The sequence below is a fragment of the Equus przewalskii genome, chromosome 16 (assembly GCF_037783145.1).
Source record: "Equus przewalskii isolate Varuska chromosome 16, EquPr2, whole genome shotgun sequence".
NCBI lineage: Eukaryota > Metazoa > Chordata > Mammalia > Perissodactyla > Equidae > Equus > Equus przewalskii.
This window is the reverse complement of record NC_091846.1, coordinates 62,136,571-62,153,595: the sequence shown is the minus strand read 5'-3', so window position 1 is coordinate 62,153,595 and position 17,025 is coordinate 62,136,571. Positions and strand designations below refer to the sequence as shown.

The following is a 17,025-nucleotide window of genomic DNA, read 5'->3' as shown; positions in this document are numbered from 1 at the left end:
GATTTTTTTGTGTCTCTCTTATTCCACAGCATCCGTTTTGCTCTGTATGCATTGTGAACATATTTTCCACCCATTTTTAGATTCTAAGTCCCGCAACGGTGAGGACAATGTTTACTTACCTTTGTATCCGATTCAAGGTCTATTGCAGTATCTTGAACATGGACTGTAGTTTTCTGTCTTCTACCCACCACTTCCAAATACTTGCTAGCGGATGCTAAAATAGCACTTTTTCTGTTTCTGTTTCAGCTGAGAACAAGTCAATGGATGGCATTCCAAACTGAGGTGCTAGACATGAAAAGCAGAGAGCTAAAAGCTGGTTTTGAGTCCCCTGTCTTGACATCCACTTTAATTGTATGAAAGAAGTGAGGTCAAAGAAGCTACAGAAGAGAATTTCTTTGGAGAAACTTGGACTGCTGTGACGTTCCGCCATTCATTCATCCTAAATGAGAGAGGCTTTGAGAGATGCTTGGAGTTTGAAGGATTGAAAGGATTGGTGGTTGATCCATGCTTAAGAAAATAGAAGGCAGGGGCTGGCTTGGTGGCGCAGCGGTTAAGTTCACACGTTCCGCTTCTTGGCGGCCCGGGTTCGCGGATTCGGATCCTGGGTGCAGACTTGGAACCACTTGACACACCATGCTGTGGTAGGCGTCCACATATAAAGTAGAGGAAGATGGGCACAGATGTTAGCTCAGGGCCAGGCTTCCTCAGCAAAAAGAGGAGGACTGGCAGTAGTTAGCTCAGGGCTAATCTTCCTCAAACAAAAAAAAAAAAGAAAGAAAGAAAATGGAAGGCAGCCCATGCTTGTAGCAGAAGTTGCCTGCCTAGCAGCAGAGTAAAGAGTAGCGGCTGCACTGGGCATAGGCTGTACTTCCACCAAAAGCAGGAGAGAAAAGCAAAGTGTCTGTTATCTAGAGTGGACTATGCAGAAGAAAAGGACCCTACTAGAAGATCTCAGCAGAAGGAAGCCAGAAGTTTACCATCAGATGGAGAAGTATGAGGAGAGGCATTGTCTTGAGGACACAAAAACCCTAGAACATCAACTTTTAATATCCACCAAGCTAGGAAGCATTAATGAGAGAATCAAAATTATCACTCAAAAGGGGCACCCCTTTCTCTTACCCCTTCTTTCTCACTTGTGCTCCATCATCCCTCCAACTCCAAACATGGGGGAGTCAGAAACACTGGTTGGAAGACAAGGAGAATACAAGGTTGGCACATGGACCTGAAGCTGTTCACATGTAGCACCTCCCACTATAGCTGCCTCCTAGACTGAAGCGGTACCTGGGGAAGGGGTGAAACAACCACTTTAGGTAAAGTTCAGAGTTCTCAATATTAAGTTGGACTAGACCTTTTCACTACTGAATTTAGACTTTTTATGGGACTGAATGTGATTACTGAACTTAGACTGTTTGTGGGACTAATGATAATAAAAGATCCTTCAGACACTAACAGTGACCAAAAAAGTTTTGATAATTGGCCATGATTTCATTCTAGTGACAAAGTAAAAACAGCATCTGAGTGGGTTTACTGAAACAGTTTCTACTTTCACCTTTCTGAGTCTAGCTGTCTGAATGTAATGATTACATGCTTAACAAGAGACATTGACTACTAAGACAGAAAGCCAACGAAGAAAGACTAAGAAGAAATTTCTCAGTTCAGCAGATGAGATACCATGCAATAACTGCCAAATGAAGGGAGCACTTTTTCAAAAGACCAAAATGTTTGTATTGACCTGAGAAGGATGGATCTTTTCCTAGAATTTAACACCAATTAGGAATGTCAGGACTTGGAGCAAAGTTAATAAAATGTGCATCCCTTTGCAACCGTCTACTTTATTATTTTCTATAGAACCTAACTTTGGGATAGCTACTTCAGGAGCTACCATTTAAACAAAAATTATCTGCCAAGCAAATGTACTGCACTAAGGCAGAAAAAGAGAGTATACAGCCAAGAACTCTGCAAATTTTACGTTCATTCCAAACCTGATACATCAGCCATCTCTTTACTTGTCCCATTGGACCTAGAACGTGTGTTCTATGATTTGATGAACTTGAAAGTCCCTTATAATATATCTAAAACCACACATTTTATTTCTGTCACAAAAGATCAGAAGTTTCTCCCTTACTTAAGATCGTAAATTCAGACTTTTGATCTTGGGCAGGCCTTGGCACTTTTTATCCACCCCCAACCCACGTGCTTCATCTGTGATAGACATCACACCTAATATGTCTCGAATAAGAAGACATATTAATAAGAACCCAGAACACATGAGCTTCTTAGGATTCTTTAGACTCTAGTTCCACAAAAATATCTATAGAAGTGCACACAGTGAGACACGCATGATCTTAAGGTTAGGTCAGAAAAAAAAGTCAGCTTCCAGAGTCAGCCATAGGTAGAAACTTTTATGATTCATCTCCTTCTCATCTTTCAGGCATGCAATTTTGTTTTGGACCCACATATTGCCCACCAAAGTGTTATTGCCAAACCCTAAATCTCTTAATTCTCACTAATGCTTATAAAAATTCCTTTTCCTCACAGTCCTGCTATCTTTAAAAAATTACTCATAGGTGTTCAATGATATTAATCATTCTTAGCCTCTCAAATAATACAGGAACTCTGTTATATAAAAGAAATTACAGTATACAAGAAAAAAGATGTATGATATATAAATGCAAAAAGTTTCATAGGTGTCATGGTGGATTTAGAAGTTACAATAAAACACAAATGAGGGGATTCATTCCACTAAGACTCAAAACGAAAGAGGAAGTTTGGCAAAGCTGTATATACACTTGCATGGAGAACAAAATTTAGTTGAAAATGATTCTGTTAATAGTGGGAATTTCAAGGTCTACGGTAGATCGCTATGATGAGGTCTCCTAATCACACCTTTTAAGCAATCTCCAATTCTGCACCAAGTGAGATAGGCCATAGATATAAGAACAATGATGATTATTACGAAAGTATAGTTCAACAATATTAGAAACTTGATTGAATAGGTGGAAATTGCAAGAAAAAAAAGAAATGGAAAACAGACTGGTGTTCAAGTCATGAAGAACCTTTGCACAAGCAACATAGGAAAGGCAACTCGTTGTTACATTAATGAAATTCAGAACAATCTTGAGATCTGATTGTTTTTGAAATGCAGTCCATAATGTTTGGAACCTAGGCCAGGTGTTAATGATACATAAAATACAATTGAATGCAGCAAGGTCAAGAAGAAAAAGATCAAAGATGAAGTGGCTTTCCAGATAGGTAATGGATAAAAGAAAAAAAGGTCAAGTTAAAAATTTTAAAAAGAATTAAGGGCCGGCCCCATGGCCGAGTGGTTAAGTTTGGGGGCTCCACTTCGGTGGCCCAGGGTTTCACTGGTTCACATCCTGGGAGCAGACATGGCACCGCTCATCAGGCCATGCTGAGGCGGCATCCTACATGCACAACTAGAAGGACCTGCAACTAAAATACGCAACCACGTACCGGGGGGATTGGGGAGAAAAAGCAGAGGAAAAAAAAAAGAAGAAGATTGGCAACAGTTGTTATCTCAGGTGCCAATCTTTAGAAAAAAAAAAATTTTTTAAAAATTAAAGTTAAGCCAGGAAAAATGTCATTGTCTGAATGGAAAGGATAACTGATAATAGATAAGGATAAAATCTCAGAGATTTCTAAGGTTTTATATTTTATCTGATTAAAAAAGTCAATTTTGATATGTTGAGAAGGGCAACTTATCATAAGAGTTAGACAAGAATGGATTACAAACGAAGCATTCAGGAACGCCAGCTAAATCAAAATGAGGTAGAAATCACGTGGTTTATTATTTTACTAGGATACTTAACAGCTATTGACTGGTTTAAGAGTCGTTCTGGCAATCATAAATTTCTGGATAGTGAAGGAGAATTACTGGATTACCTGTCTATTAATCAAAAGGGAAAAGGAAGCCCTGGTAATTAAGTAGCTGTCACCTGAACTGCAATATTCAGAAAGATGAATGCAAATCATCAAACAATCAATTTGTAACCAGAGAGAACTGAGAACAGAGTAGGGACTGCCTTGACTTTCAGAGAAAAATTTTGTTTCATGATGAGGAGACAGGAGGGGTAGATAAGAGGGACTTTAAGAGACTGAGACTACATGGATTTCTGTAATACATTTTCACCTCAAATCAGAAACTGTTTGAACTATTGACCTCAGTGTTGCCGTAGAGTATACGGTATGCGTGCAGTCTTTAAAATCATTTGAATTAAAATAGATTTTGTTTTGTGATTTAAACTCTCCTTATATACTACATATATTTGAGATTTTCATCTACAATCACAAAGGAATTCCACTTCTTTTGATGAGCACAAAGGTGGTTTCACCCAGTTTTATGGGACTGTCATAAAATTGAAGAGGTCTGTATGGTTCTCCTATTCTTCAAGGCAGCATGTCTGTGCATATAAATAATCTTATCAATCATCTCCTAAAAAAAATGCCTTCAGGAGAAGAATTCTGGCCAGAATAATCACTTCCCTCTTATAATGAATGATAGATTCAAACTTTGGCACCAATTTATCCTATTGAGATGTTTGGCAAAATTTCTCTAGAATGAACTTAATGAGTATTATAACACACGATAAAAAAAGAAAAAACTCTATCATCTCCAAATGTGGTACACATTCACTTGATATTCATTTCCTCAAAATTTGATGGGATTAACCTCAACTAACTGAAGGCCTCTCAAATGAATATCTTATATGAGGATCTTAGGGATTTCACACACAGATTACTGCTTACATTTCATGTTTTTATCAAGGAGAAAGTAGCTATTAATTCAAGATTGTAACATTCATCAAGACTTTATATCGAAGCCTCCTTAGATAAATTCAGCAGTTCAGTATTGAACAATACGGCTTTTGCACAAGCAACATAGGAAAAGCCATTAGTTGTTACATTAATGAAATTCAGAACAATCCTGAAACCTGATTGTTTTTCAAAAGTAATCCATAACATTAGGAAGCTAAGCCAGGTGTTAAAAAAAAAAAAAAAAGATAAATAAAATATAATTGAATACAACAAGGTCAGGAATAAAAAGAAAGATGGGAGATGAAGTGGCTTTCCAGATAGATAATGGGAAAAAGGAAAATAAAAATTAAAGTTAAAAATTATAGCCAGGAAAAATGTCAAAACTACATCACAAAATTACTATGAAAATTTGAATTGATAGAAATTAAATGCAAAAATAGCACATTTATTTCAAAAAAGAATTGTAAAAAAGAAGAAAACAATAATGGCTAATAATTCTAATATTGCTATAACATTTGCTTTTGCTAAATGTAAAAAAATGAATACAATTCAAATTAAAAAAAAACAAAAGCCCCTCAAAGTACTTTTTAAACATATTAGCAGTTTTCATGTAACTGTCCAGAAATAGTCTGTGCAGAACCAATACCATTATTTTTTATTTATTCAAATCAGCTGGTAAAATATGTACTCTCCCATTTTTAACTATTTTTACTGAATAATTATTTGAAATTATTGCACATTAGCAGATATAAATATATATGAGTTTTAACTGCCCCATAATATTCCATTGTGAATATATCATAATCAATCAACTAGATATGATGGATATTTAGATTTTAGCATTGACTTTGCATTGAAAAAAAAATAGTCTTCCAACTTTATATCAAGACTTGGTTGAGCCATGAATGAAATTAGAACATAAGTTACATTTTTAAAAAGTCAATGTACACCTGAGAGTTTTCTCAACATCAAATAGAAAAGAGATCCCAGCCAGTCAACTTACTCTGGAGCATTAAGAGTAAAGCTTTGGGAGAATTAAATGACACAATGCTTGTGAAACCTTAGCTCACTGCTAGAAAATATCAAGGCTGAAAAATGTTCATTTTGGAAGCGGTCTAGAGATGGTGGTAAGGAGCCAAAGTGTGTGAGGTTTTTCTGCTGTCCTGGAGAGCCCAGGGCAGTGGTATTAGTTTGGGGATCAAAAGATAGGGATGAAACAGAAGAACTATCCTCAAGGAAGGGAAAATATCAGGTAAGGTGAGGAGGTAGAAGGATAGTTGGAGAAAAGATTAGGGCAAAGTGGAAGTCATTCAACAGGAGCACAGAGTTGCTCAGTGCACTTGCAAGTGGCTGACAGGCAAGGGGCTGAGCGGTACAGGAGACGTGAGCTGGAAGCAAATTCGAATAATGAGAATCACTCACTTTCTCAGAAATGTGGACATTTTCCATAGAGGATTCTTGCTAAAGATGAGCTTTCTTTATTCATAAACCATGAATAAGGTCTTAAAAAATATATTATGTAGAAGAAAATATGTTCTTTGAGTTGAAAACACTATTCTCTAAAAAGTTTTCCCAAATCATTGATTTCTCCAACACTATTTCCTATTACACAAGCCCCAGACCAAATAGAGGAATGGGACAAATTGAAACTAAGGTTCTTGCAGGTCTAGAAGCAACTGATATCATATAATGGAATATAACATATTAAATACATTTATATTATATACTAACTCTTTTATTAATTGCCATGTGATTCTCATTAGTCCTTAAAGAAACATCAATAATATACAAAAAGTTCAATTCCAGTTTGAACAATATGAAAAGAGAAAGTATGTCAAAGTAGAATTTAATTATTAGACTTAAGTGGCAGAAATCTTATTGACATGAATACTAAAAAAACTCAAAGTACTATGCATACTATGACTGTTCTCAATAAGGGCTAAAAAGATATATTCAGAAAACACATTCCAACATTCAAGGAGCATAATGAAAAGAGAGCATTAGCCATGTCAGCCAAATATTTTATTTAAATTTAATTACCATTCCCGTCTTCAATAACTTTTTTAGGTGAATTCTAAGAATCTCTGTGAGATATTTAGATTTTAACTACAAAATAATCATTTGATATATCAGGAATGTAACCATTAACTATAATGAATATGATCACCCAGAAATATGTAAACTGTTTTTATGATATAAATGTATATTAAAATTAATTATTGTATATGTTTATCATAGTAAATGTAATTGCTAAATGACATTTTAAATGGATTCATCACTCTGTAGTAACTAAACCACTTATCTACATGTGGAATAGAGGTGTTTGTAAGTCAGAAAGCTTAATTCTCTTTCTTTCCTGTTGCAGTTTGCTCAAAATAAAATACATTAAAACATTCAAATCCAAACACAACAGAAGCCTACATTCTATAATAATCACCAGCACTGGAAAATCAAAGGACTAACTGCAACCAATTATATTGACCACCATTATATATTACAGAGGGAGAATTTCAGACTCTCTCAAGCTCAGGAGATTACTTGAGAGTACAAGCAGTTATAGGAAGCAAAGGAGAAGACACAGTCAAAGAAATTCTAGGAAGTTAGGGGAAGAAAAGGTGAAAGTTAAATTTCACTCCTGATTTTGAAAATAATTGATAACACAATAAACAATGCCTTAAACAGACATACACAAAAGTGCCCCCACTCTTACATAGATACATATACACACACTCTCACGGAGACAACTGTTAGGATGGACATGCTAACACTGCTGAGATACATAGCCATATATCAATGAATCTTTGCATAGGTATTCACATTTCACCAAATTTCCTCACTTTCTAATACTTGTAAAGTCAAAATAAGATATTTGATAAACAAGACAGATTTGATAGAAGGTAAGTCATACTTGATTGAAAAAATGGGATTGTTGGGTATGTCATAGATAGGTAAAAAAGAACAGAGAACTTTCAAAACACCACAGAATGCCATCATATTTTTTAAATGTCAAAAAGGATCAAATTTATTTTTAACAAACTAAAGAGAAGGAATTAATGTATACTCTAACCTGTGTGGTAAAGTTAAAACGGAAGTAATCCATTCATGATCTGGTAAAAGAACGCAAGGATAAAGAAGCCATTATGCTCTCACAGACCCCTACACATAAAATACCTTTTTACTATATCTTCTCCATTCCAGCAGGGCAGTCCATCAGCAGCGGCCAATTCATTCACACAAAGCTGATCAGCCAGGCCCCCATAGAATGTCCTGTACAGTCGAAGGCTGTTGATAAATTCCCTGAATGGAAAAACAAAGAAAACAATTAAAATAAAAAGTCCATAACGTATGCTAACATAAATAGCATAATTTGTTATGCATAATCTTTAGACGGCAACTTCTTAATACTTTTCTAACCATCAACATAAAAACTACGTTTTTGGAAAAAAGCTAGTATTCAAGTTCATTCTTTCGAATAAAAATTTTTGCTGAGTATGAATCCTATATAACTCCAGGTTTAAAAAGTTGTGAACAGTATACATACACACACACAACTTCATTTAGCTTCCTTAAAAGCCCTCACTAGTTGCTGGCATCTAAACCACAGTGATACTAACCGCTTTCTTTTTCATACAAAAATGTCAGAGTCTTATAACAAGCTAATTGATTGCTTGCTGATTAAAAGTTTAGTAGACTTGGTTGATTTTCCTATCTGGCTCTTCTCTTTGGTGCCTAAGAACATAAAGTAACATGTCTTCGCTAAATATGAAAAACCCAGATATGCAACACATTTCAGAAGCATGAAAATAAAAGTTATTGGAAGAAATAATATTTAATACATTACCTAAAGTTTTTTCTGTTACCACTTCCCCTTCAATTATGGAAAGGAAAAATTCAACAGAAAAGTTTGTTTTTAATTTAGAAAACCAAGACTTTTGAGTTTTAAAGCTAAGTCTTTGAGGTCCCAAGAACTTGAGATTTAGCATTTCAAAAGACCAAGTCCTAAAGACTTTAGTGCTGCATTTTTTTACATAGATAACTGTTTTGGAAAAGAAATGAAAAGCCACTAGCCTGATACAGAAGAGATGTTCTCTGGACTAGGAGGCAGGGACAGGAGAAGGAAATACTGGAAGGAAAGCAAACTTCAGAAATTCATGGGATTAATAGTTAAAATGCACCAGTTATAAAATTGCATCTCCCATTGATACTTTAAAAATAATTTATTAAAAAATGAGATTAATGAGGAGGGGTGGCTCTGAACTATAGCTGGAATAACAAAATTTAAAAATTTAAATCTGATTTTGATAGCACTTGATGCAGGCTCAGTGAGCCGAGGAGTCAAAAGAAAGATTTCTTGGACTCTCAAGGTCTGGCAGTAGTGCTCTTTTATTTAGAGAATAGTATGGAGTAGCATGGGGACAGGACCCATGGGCAGTAAAGAGCTGCTGCAAACATGGGTTGAGGGTAGGATTAAATTTAAGGCATAGGTATGTGAGTTATCTCTTTATAAGACAAAGGGAAGAATATGTAAAAAAGTTGTTAAAATGGTATCAGTGCCGTCTGGTTATTGGGTGGTCCTATAACTTTAGATAAGAATCAGATCGGATTAAGTCAGGATGTCCTATGCTTCCCCATCAAGAGTTTCTAGAGATAAGGTCATCACCCCTTCCTCCTGTTGCAGAGAGGGAGACACCCCCACAGATGGAGACTTCCTTCACAAATGCAAACGTCTCTCATCAAAGGGCGAGCAAATTCCATTCCTCAGAGCCTCCTTCCCATCTGCAGTTTTTAAAAGTAACCAGCCCAAAATAATCCTCATCAGCACTGATACTCAATTGTAGTAATTTGTGTGTGTGTGAAGAAGATTGGCCCTGAGCTAACATCTGCTGCCAATCCTCCCCCCAAACCCTCGCCTGAGGAAGACTGTTGCTGATCCAACATCTGTGCCAATCTTCCTCTACTCTGCATGTGGGACACTGTCACGGCATGGCTTGATGAGTGTTGTGTAGGTCTGAGCCCAGGATCCAAACCCATGAACCCCAGGCTGCTGAAGCAGAGTGTGCAAACTCAACCACTGTGTCACCTGGTCAGCCCCTCAACTGTATTAATTTTATAATTCTCTCTCTTATGTGTTTTCAAAGAACTATTTGTAGAAATTGCTGGAGTTGTAAATAACCACTAATCTGTCAGAAGGATAAATGTAATTTTCAAATATGTAACATCTGAAACCATAGAGGAGATCAAAAGTTCCCACGGCAAGTGTTGGTGAGTATTTAATCAAATTTTTAGCAAAGCTTCACCAGACCAGTGATAACGAAATCACAGCAGGAAGCCTAAATCTGATTCACCTCTAACCTAGGCTCAATAAAAAATAAAGCATGCTTTACTTTCTTGCTAGCACAGTGACTACTTATTTATACTTTAAGTCAGTTTCCTCTACTAGGAAATAAGTCCCTCCCTGATGGCTATATCCCTACTAACTGGAATGCATGAACAAATACCAATTCTCATGTTACAGCTACTAAAACATAACTGATGAAGCTGACTGGTTCTTGCCTAGAGAGGTGGGGCTTAATAAACAGAAAGCTGAGTGACTCCTGTCCTGAATTCTACTCCCTGTAAATGACCACTTGTTTGGAATCAAAGAATCTTCTAGAATGAAGGGACCTGGCACAAATGGCTAGAATGTTGAGACCTCCAAATTGATGCTGTAAAACTGGATAGATTTTTTTGATGGGCCCCCGCCTCCTACTCTAACCTTGGAGAATGATGCCCTCATTTCATTTCTCCCTTCACAACTCATAGATCATAACACGGAAAGCTTTACATCTTTCTTTTCCAATCCCCTTTCCCAGTGCTCCTGCCATTGCCTTTGCTCAACCTTATCACCTCTCTCTGGAAATATTGCTCTAGGATGACACACCTCCGCTTTCTTTTCTTAGCAATCACCTTCCATCCTCCATGAGAGCCACCTTTTAAAATTCAAATCTGATAATATCCACAGGTTATGTCACTCACTTATTTAAAGCCATCAATGGCTCTCTATTCTCTACAGCATGAGATCTGAACTTCTTGGAAAGGCATATAAGGCACTCTCTCAGCCCAATTTCAGCAGCAACCCAAACCACACTTTGGGCTCCACAAAAGTGAGATATTTGCTATTTCCCAATATACTTCCATGCTTTTGCATGCATCCTCTCTGAAAGGATTGTATCCTATAAGATTTCCACTCATTCTATGAACCAGCAGCTATCGCTTCTTCATCACAAAGAACTAAACACCACTGAGTACCAAGCTCTGTGTTGGCACCAGGGATTCACAGCTAAACAAGACAATCCCCACCTTCTAAGAATACACATTCTGGTGAAAATCCACAATACTAATACAATGTTAACAGTACCATTTTGAGGACAGAGAAGGAATCAGGAAATATTTACAAAACAAGGTAACAATTCAGTGTTCCATGCAAAAAAAACCAAACAAGCAAGCAAGCAATAATAACAACAAAAAACCAGAATAAGCAAAGATAAAGAGGAAAGAGAATATTGTGTGTTCAAAGATTCATATGCAGTTTAGTTTTGGCTTGTGGGGAGCATGCTTATGGGAATGATGGTTAAAAGGTAGGAAGAGGCCTGATTATAATCACCCTTACTGATCATGATAAGATGTTTCAGTTTTCTTCAGAAGGCAGTGGGAGCCATTAGACGTTTTCCAGCAAGTGATGTCATCATCACATAGGTATTGTGGAAATAGACAGAAGGCAGTGAAGTCACTTAGGAGGCTACACCCAAGATTCAGGGAGAGAAAATATAAGGATGTGAAAAGAAAAAACCTGCCGGTGAGCATCACAAAAAGTGATAGATTTGAAAGACACTGGGAAGGTGGAATTGACAGGTAAAGCAAAAGTTTTAGGATAACTTCTAATTGTCTTTTTTTTTCCTCTGAGGTGACTGAGGGGATGATTGCATTATTCACTGAGTTAAGAAATAAAGGAAGGGAAATACCATCTTCTCACCGTCCCACACTATACTTAGGATTGCCCTTACCCTGCTCAATATTGTCATCTTTCCAAGGCACATATCACTTTCTATTCTAGCATACAGTGTGCTTATTTATTATGTTTAATTGTTTCTGATCTATCTCTCACTCTAGAATAAAAGATTCAGGCAGGCAGGGATTATTTTGGTTTATTTTGTTCACCACTATAGATCTTAAAGCAGTGGTGAAGGCATATAGCAGATTCAATAAATAGTTATCAGATTAATTAAATGAATAAAACTAATTAATTAATAATTAATTCCATTCTCAACATGTTCAGTTTGAGATTTCTCTGAAACATGCAGAAAGGGAAATCAAGTAGAACACTACTTTCAAACTTAATATGTGTAACATCATCTGGGGATCTTGCCAAGATGCAGATTTGGATTCACTGGTTCTGGGGTAGGGCCCAAGATTCTACATTTCAAAGAAGCACTCAGATGATGCTGAAGCTACTGGTACAAGAGCCATAAATACCTTGGGAGTTTGCTTTGGATATGTAACCTTGGAATCAGTGGACTGGACACGTGATGTCAGATTCATCATCTACAGAAGTGGTGACTGGAGTCATGAATATGGATGAAATCTCTCAGGCAAATAATATGACCTAAGAAAATCCAAAGGGACTCAGAAGCAGAAAGAGCAAAGAAAGAAAAACTTCAAAGTTAAGTGCTACAAATACTAAAGAATAAGGGAATTTGAAGTTAGAGAGATTCTCTACAGTATAAAACGCCATTATGAGAGGTTAACGAAAATACTGAAAATGTCCTTTATATGTAGTGACCATAATTATTATGGACTGAATTGTGTCACCTAAAATTCATATGTTGAAACCTATCCCTCGATATAACGTATTTGGAGATGGGTCCTCTAAAGAGGTAATTAGGCTCAAATGAGGTCATATTGGTAGGTTCCAATCCAATTTAACTGGTGTCCTAATAAGAAAAGGAAAAGATGCTACGGCTGCATATACACAGAGAAGAGACCGTGTCAGGTCCAGGGAGAAGGTGGCCATCTGCAACTCAAGGAGAGAAACGAAACCTGCCAACACCTTGATCTGGAACGTCTAGCCACCAAAACTGCAAGAAAACTGATTTCTGTTATTTAAGCCACCCGTCTGTGGTATTTTGCTGTGGCAGCCCCAGCCACCTAATACAACAAGTAAAGCATTTGAAACAGAGTAACAGACTTCAGATTTGCAGTATCTTGAGTATTAAAAAGAGGGTGAGAAACCAGAAGTGGAGAATCCCCAAAAGGAAAATTAAGGTAGTTTTGTTTGTGCGTATATTTGTTTGAACACAGGAGAGATTTGCAAATATTTGTGTCTGAAAGGGAAAGAGATAACAAGGGCATGTTGTCATTAGCTTGTTCCCAAGTATCCCAGTTCTCTACCTCCTGGGCACAAAGCCCCTTTGAGTTAGCTTTGGTATGTGCCTTGCTCTGGACTCTAGTAAATGTATGCAGAAGTGCTCTATGTTCCCTCCAGGCTTAAACTTTAAGAACCAAAGACGTTTTGCCAGCTTCTGTTTCCCTCTCCCCTGATGACAGGCAGTGTTTCACATGGAGGCTGCTCTGTGGTTCTGAGGCTTAAAGCCAGGGCAACTTGAGCAGTGCCCCCCGCTGGCCTGAAATGGGCATAGATGGTAAACAAAAGTACAATTTTTTTGGTCCTAAACTAACAGTAGTTGGGGTTGTTTGCTACCATATCATAATTTAGTCTTTCTTAATTGATACAAAGATAGGAAAAGCAAATTAACAACGGATGGATCACAAATTCTGGAAAGAAGAGAGAGGAAGGATTACTGAAAACAGAGTGGTTAGCTTTGGAGAAACTTCTCTGAGACTAAATAATGGAAGAAATTTCATGTAATGTTCAGACAATGTTTGGTTTGTGAAGATAGAAATTTGGGGGGAGATCCTACTTTGGAACTCTGTATTCTGTGTTTACAGTTTTTAGGTCACAGGAGTTAAGAGTAGTGTTGCCAAAAGTGGTTGCATTGAAGGTTCAGGGGATTTATGTTGGATACAGAAAAAAAATAATTGAACTCGTGGGAAATGAAGGCGTTAAAGCACTAGTAGCCATGGTGAGGTCAAAAAGATTTATCTACTGCCACGGAGCCAATTAATGTCGGTCCTACTACAAGAATCCATACTTCGGTTCCCAGCTTGGTGCTCAGCCTACTACATACCATGCCTCCTTTCCAGTTATACATGAAACGTCTTAATGAATAAAATATTGTATTCTACAGAAGGTTCAAAATTTAAGTTCCTGGGAGGGTGACTATATCTATACAATTATTTTTCTGTAGTTATGAGAATATTTTCAGCTCCTAATATTAGGAGCATAATAAATGCAAGGAGATGTTAGAGGTTCCAGTTAATTATCCTTGAGGGGCTGTGTTTCATATGTTGGTTGAACATCTTGGTCTTGAGACATCTCTAGAATACAGAAATCAAATATAATTATTAAGAATAAAAGTTTGAACATATTTTTAAAAAACAAGAAAACATTCTTTGTCAGAAGATTTAGTCAAGGCCTATATGTCAGAGCCATATAAAAATTTATAATTTCTCATTTGGGCTTGCAACAATCTAACAAATGATATCCTTGCCTCTCCACCTACTTCACTCTCACAACCTTCTCCCCATCCTTCAAAACCCCGCTTCAGCCTCAGTTCCTCTGACTCCTTGCCTGACCAACCTGTGCAGCTTGTGGGGTCATCCTTGTTTCTCATACAGCACTCGTCAGCTCTGTTTTATAGCCCTGCTATAGGGCATCATAATCCCTCTGTAACTGGGTCTCTCTGATTAGAGGGTGTATTCTCTAAAGAGCCAGGGCTTCTTTATAATGCCAGGGTTTGGATCACAGTGTGGTACCCAACAAGCACTCAGCAAACTCTTGTTGAATTGGCCCCAGATATGGTGATAGTTTTTAACAGCTTCCAGAATTATAAGTTGCTATAAGAAATTCATTTTTTAAAATGATAATGATAATCGAAGTCTTCAAACAGCAAAGTTGCCTTGGGAAACTTTAAATTAGGGGATCCATTCTTAGACTGTGGAGAAATATCAGAGAGACCCTCCTGGTGTGTTGCATTAAAAACTGGAAGAAATCTAAAGGGCAGAACTGCAAGCTGTGCCAGACTCTACGAAACAGGCTCAAGATAGCTTCCATATATATGTGATGCTGAAATTAATATGAAGAGACACATTAATATTTAGTCATACTGCTATAAAGATAGATATCATAATTAATACACCACAGATATACTGTGTTATAAAAACAGAGTTAGAAAGAGTCTTAGATATCATCTGTTCCAGCAGCTCTCTGTCCTAACTGCACTTTATCACCACCAAGGAAACATTTAAATTGTATGCCTACATTTCTCCCTCTGAAAGTCAGATTTATTGGTCTGGAGTAGGACCCAAGCATCTGGGCTTTGCTGAAGGCCTCTTACAGGATCCTAATGTGCAGCCAGAGTTGAAACCAGTGATTTCATCCAACCCTCTTCTTTTATAACTAAGGAAAGTGAAAACAGAGAAGTGAAGGGACTTCTGAAAAGTGACCAAGTTAGTTATTTAGTCAATGCAGACCTTGACATCTTTATTTAAGTAAGTAATTTTAAAATGCCATCGCTGAGTAATGTCAGGCTGATACTGCATATTTGATAAATCAAAGTTGAATGAATATATAAAGCATATTTCCATCTGTTTTTTAGATTTTTACATAAAGTATCACATTTTTAACAGAACACACTTACTGGTAGATTGTTAGACTAGAAAACACTTCCTCCTGCCAAAATCTGCATTTAGAATGCAATGTGTTTAGACAGGATTTATCAATATATTTCTTTGAATCCGAAAGGTCTGGGGGAAAGCAGGGAGTGGGGTAAATTCTGATCACTGGCTAATGAACAGCTTTGTACACTGTGCTAGCAGAGGAAAGAGGAAAAATGCTGTAGCACAATTGCTCATTCACAGCTCGCAGCCTTGTTTGTCCTGAGCTTACTGAAGGCGAGGGAGAAACATGGACCAGCATAGTTATAGCTTCATTGCTTCCCATGCCCTGGAGGCCAGCAGTGCCAGAAAGATCTCCTGATGTGTCACGTGGTAAAAAAAAAATATGAAAGGAAACGCAATTCACCCTGAAGTTATCGTTTCTGGTTTGGTTGGCATAGGAATGCCCAGTTACTACTGTAAAATTGAGTGACTTTCTGATTGGCTGTACCATCATAATTGACTTTAATCATTTTTAATGATAAAAGTAACATATCTTTTTGTGACTAGTAAAATAGTTAAAAGGCATATGAAGAGTAAGTTAATATCTGTCCCTCCATAGTGTTTCCCTCCCACCCTCCTGAGGTAACCAACGCTAACAGCCTGGTGTGCTTTCTTCAGCTCCCTCTATGTGCACACTAACAAGTAACCCAAAACAGACAGACAGACAGATAGATAGAGATAAAGAAAGACATAGAGATGAATGGTTTTACAAAACTGGGACCAAGCTATACACATACGTGCAATTGGCTTTTCTCATTTGACAATATATCATGAACACTGTTCAGGTTAATAAATGTAAGTCTTACTTATTTTTATATAGCTGTATAATATTCCATAACCTGGATATAGCAATACTAGCATACTCTATCAAAATATTCAACAAAGCTAATTTACATTTTAATTTATAAGGCCAACACGTTCCTCATATGTATGGTTTGAAAGGTGGCAACCATGTGTTGCAAACTTTGCTGATCTTCTAAGGAGCTGTTTTCACTTAAGCATATGGCTCTAATCTACTTTAGATTTTGCATTTCATTTCATTAGATGTTGCTGGAAAGAGAGCTATGTTCAAAAGGCATACCTCTCAATCTTATGTCTTCATCTAGTGGGAATTTGTTTCAATTTTAAAACGTTTATAAACTGTCACATATTGCACTTCCTCTTTTCTTTTCCATTGAACACAATATAAAAGAGATTCTTTCTAATTTTGACCAAAGCTAATTATCTGGAAAAGTAATGGAGAAGAATATTATTTTCAAATGGAACTTTTCTCTGTGGAATGTTTCAGACCACACGTTTCTTTATTTAATGACATGTATTGATTTTCTTTTTTTACCCCTAAAGTCAGTCCACACATAATACAGAACCCAAATTAAAAGCAGTGCCTCGCACACTGTTTGAAAATATCTGTAGAACAAAGGTCAAATGTGCAGT

The 17,025-nt window shown here is 36.9% G+C and overlaps 1 protein-coding gene across 6 annotated transcripts in view; it reads right to left on the bottom strand.

The window, feature by feature from the left end:
• Window positions 1-17,025, bottom strand: part of GPC5 (glypican 5) — a 1,274,636-nt gene that overhangs the window by 976,822 nt on the left and 280,789 nt on the right. For all 6 annotated transcript variants that reach the window (XR_011528200.1, XM_070579052.1, XM_070579056.1 and 3 more), the window contains exon 5: window positions 7,948-8,073. Coding sequence is in view for 5 of the 6 variants with exons in the window: in XM_070579052.1 (XP_070435153.1) it covers window positions 7,948-8,073 (126 nt within the window). In the remaining variant the exon portion in view is untranslated. The remainder of the gene's footprint in view (window positions 1-7,947; window positions 8,074-17,025) is intronic.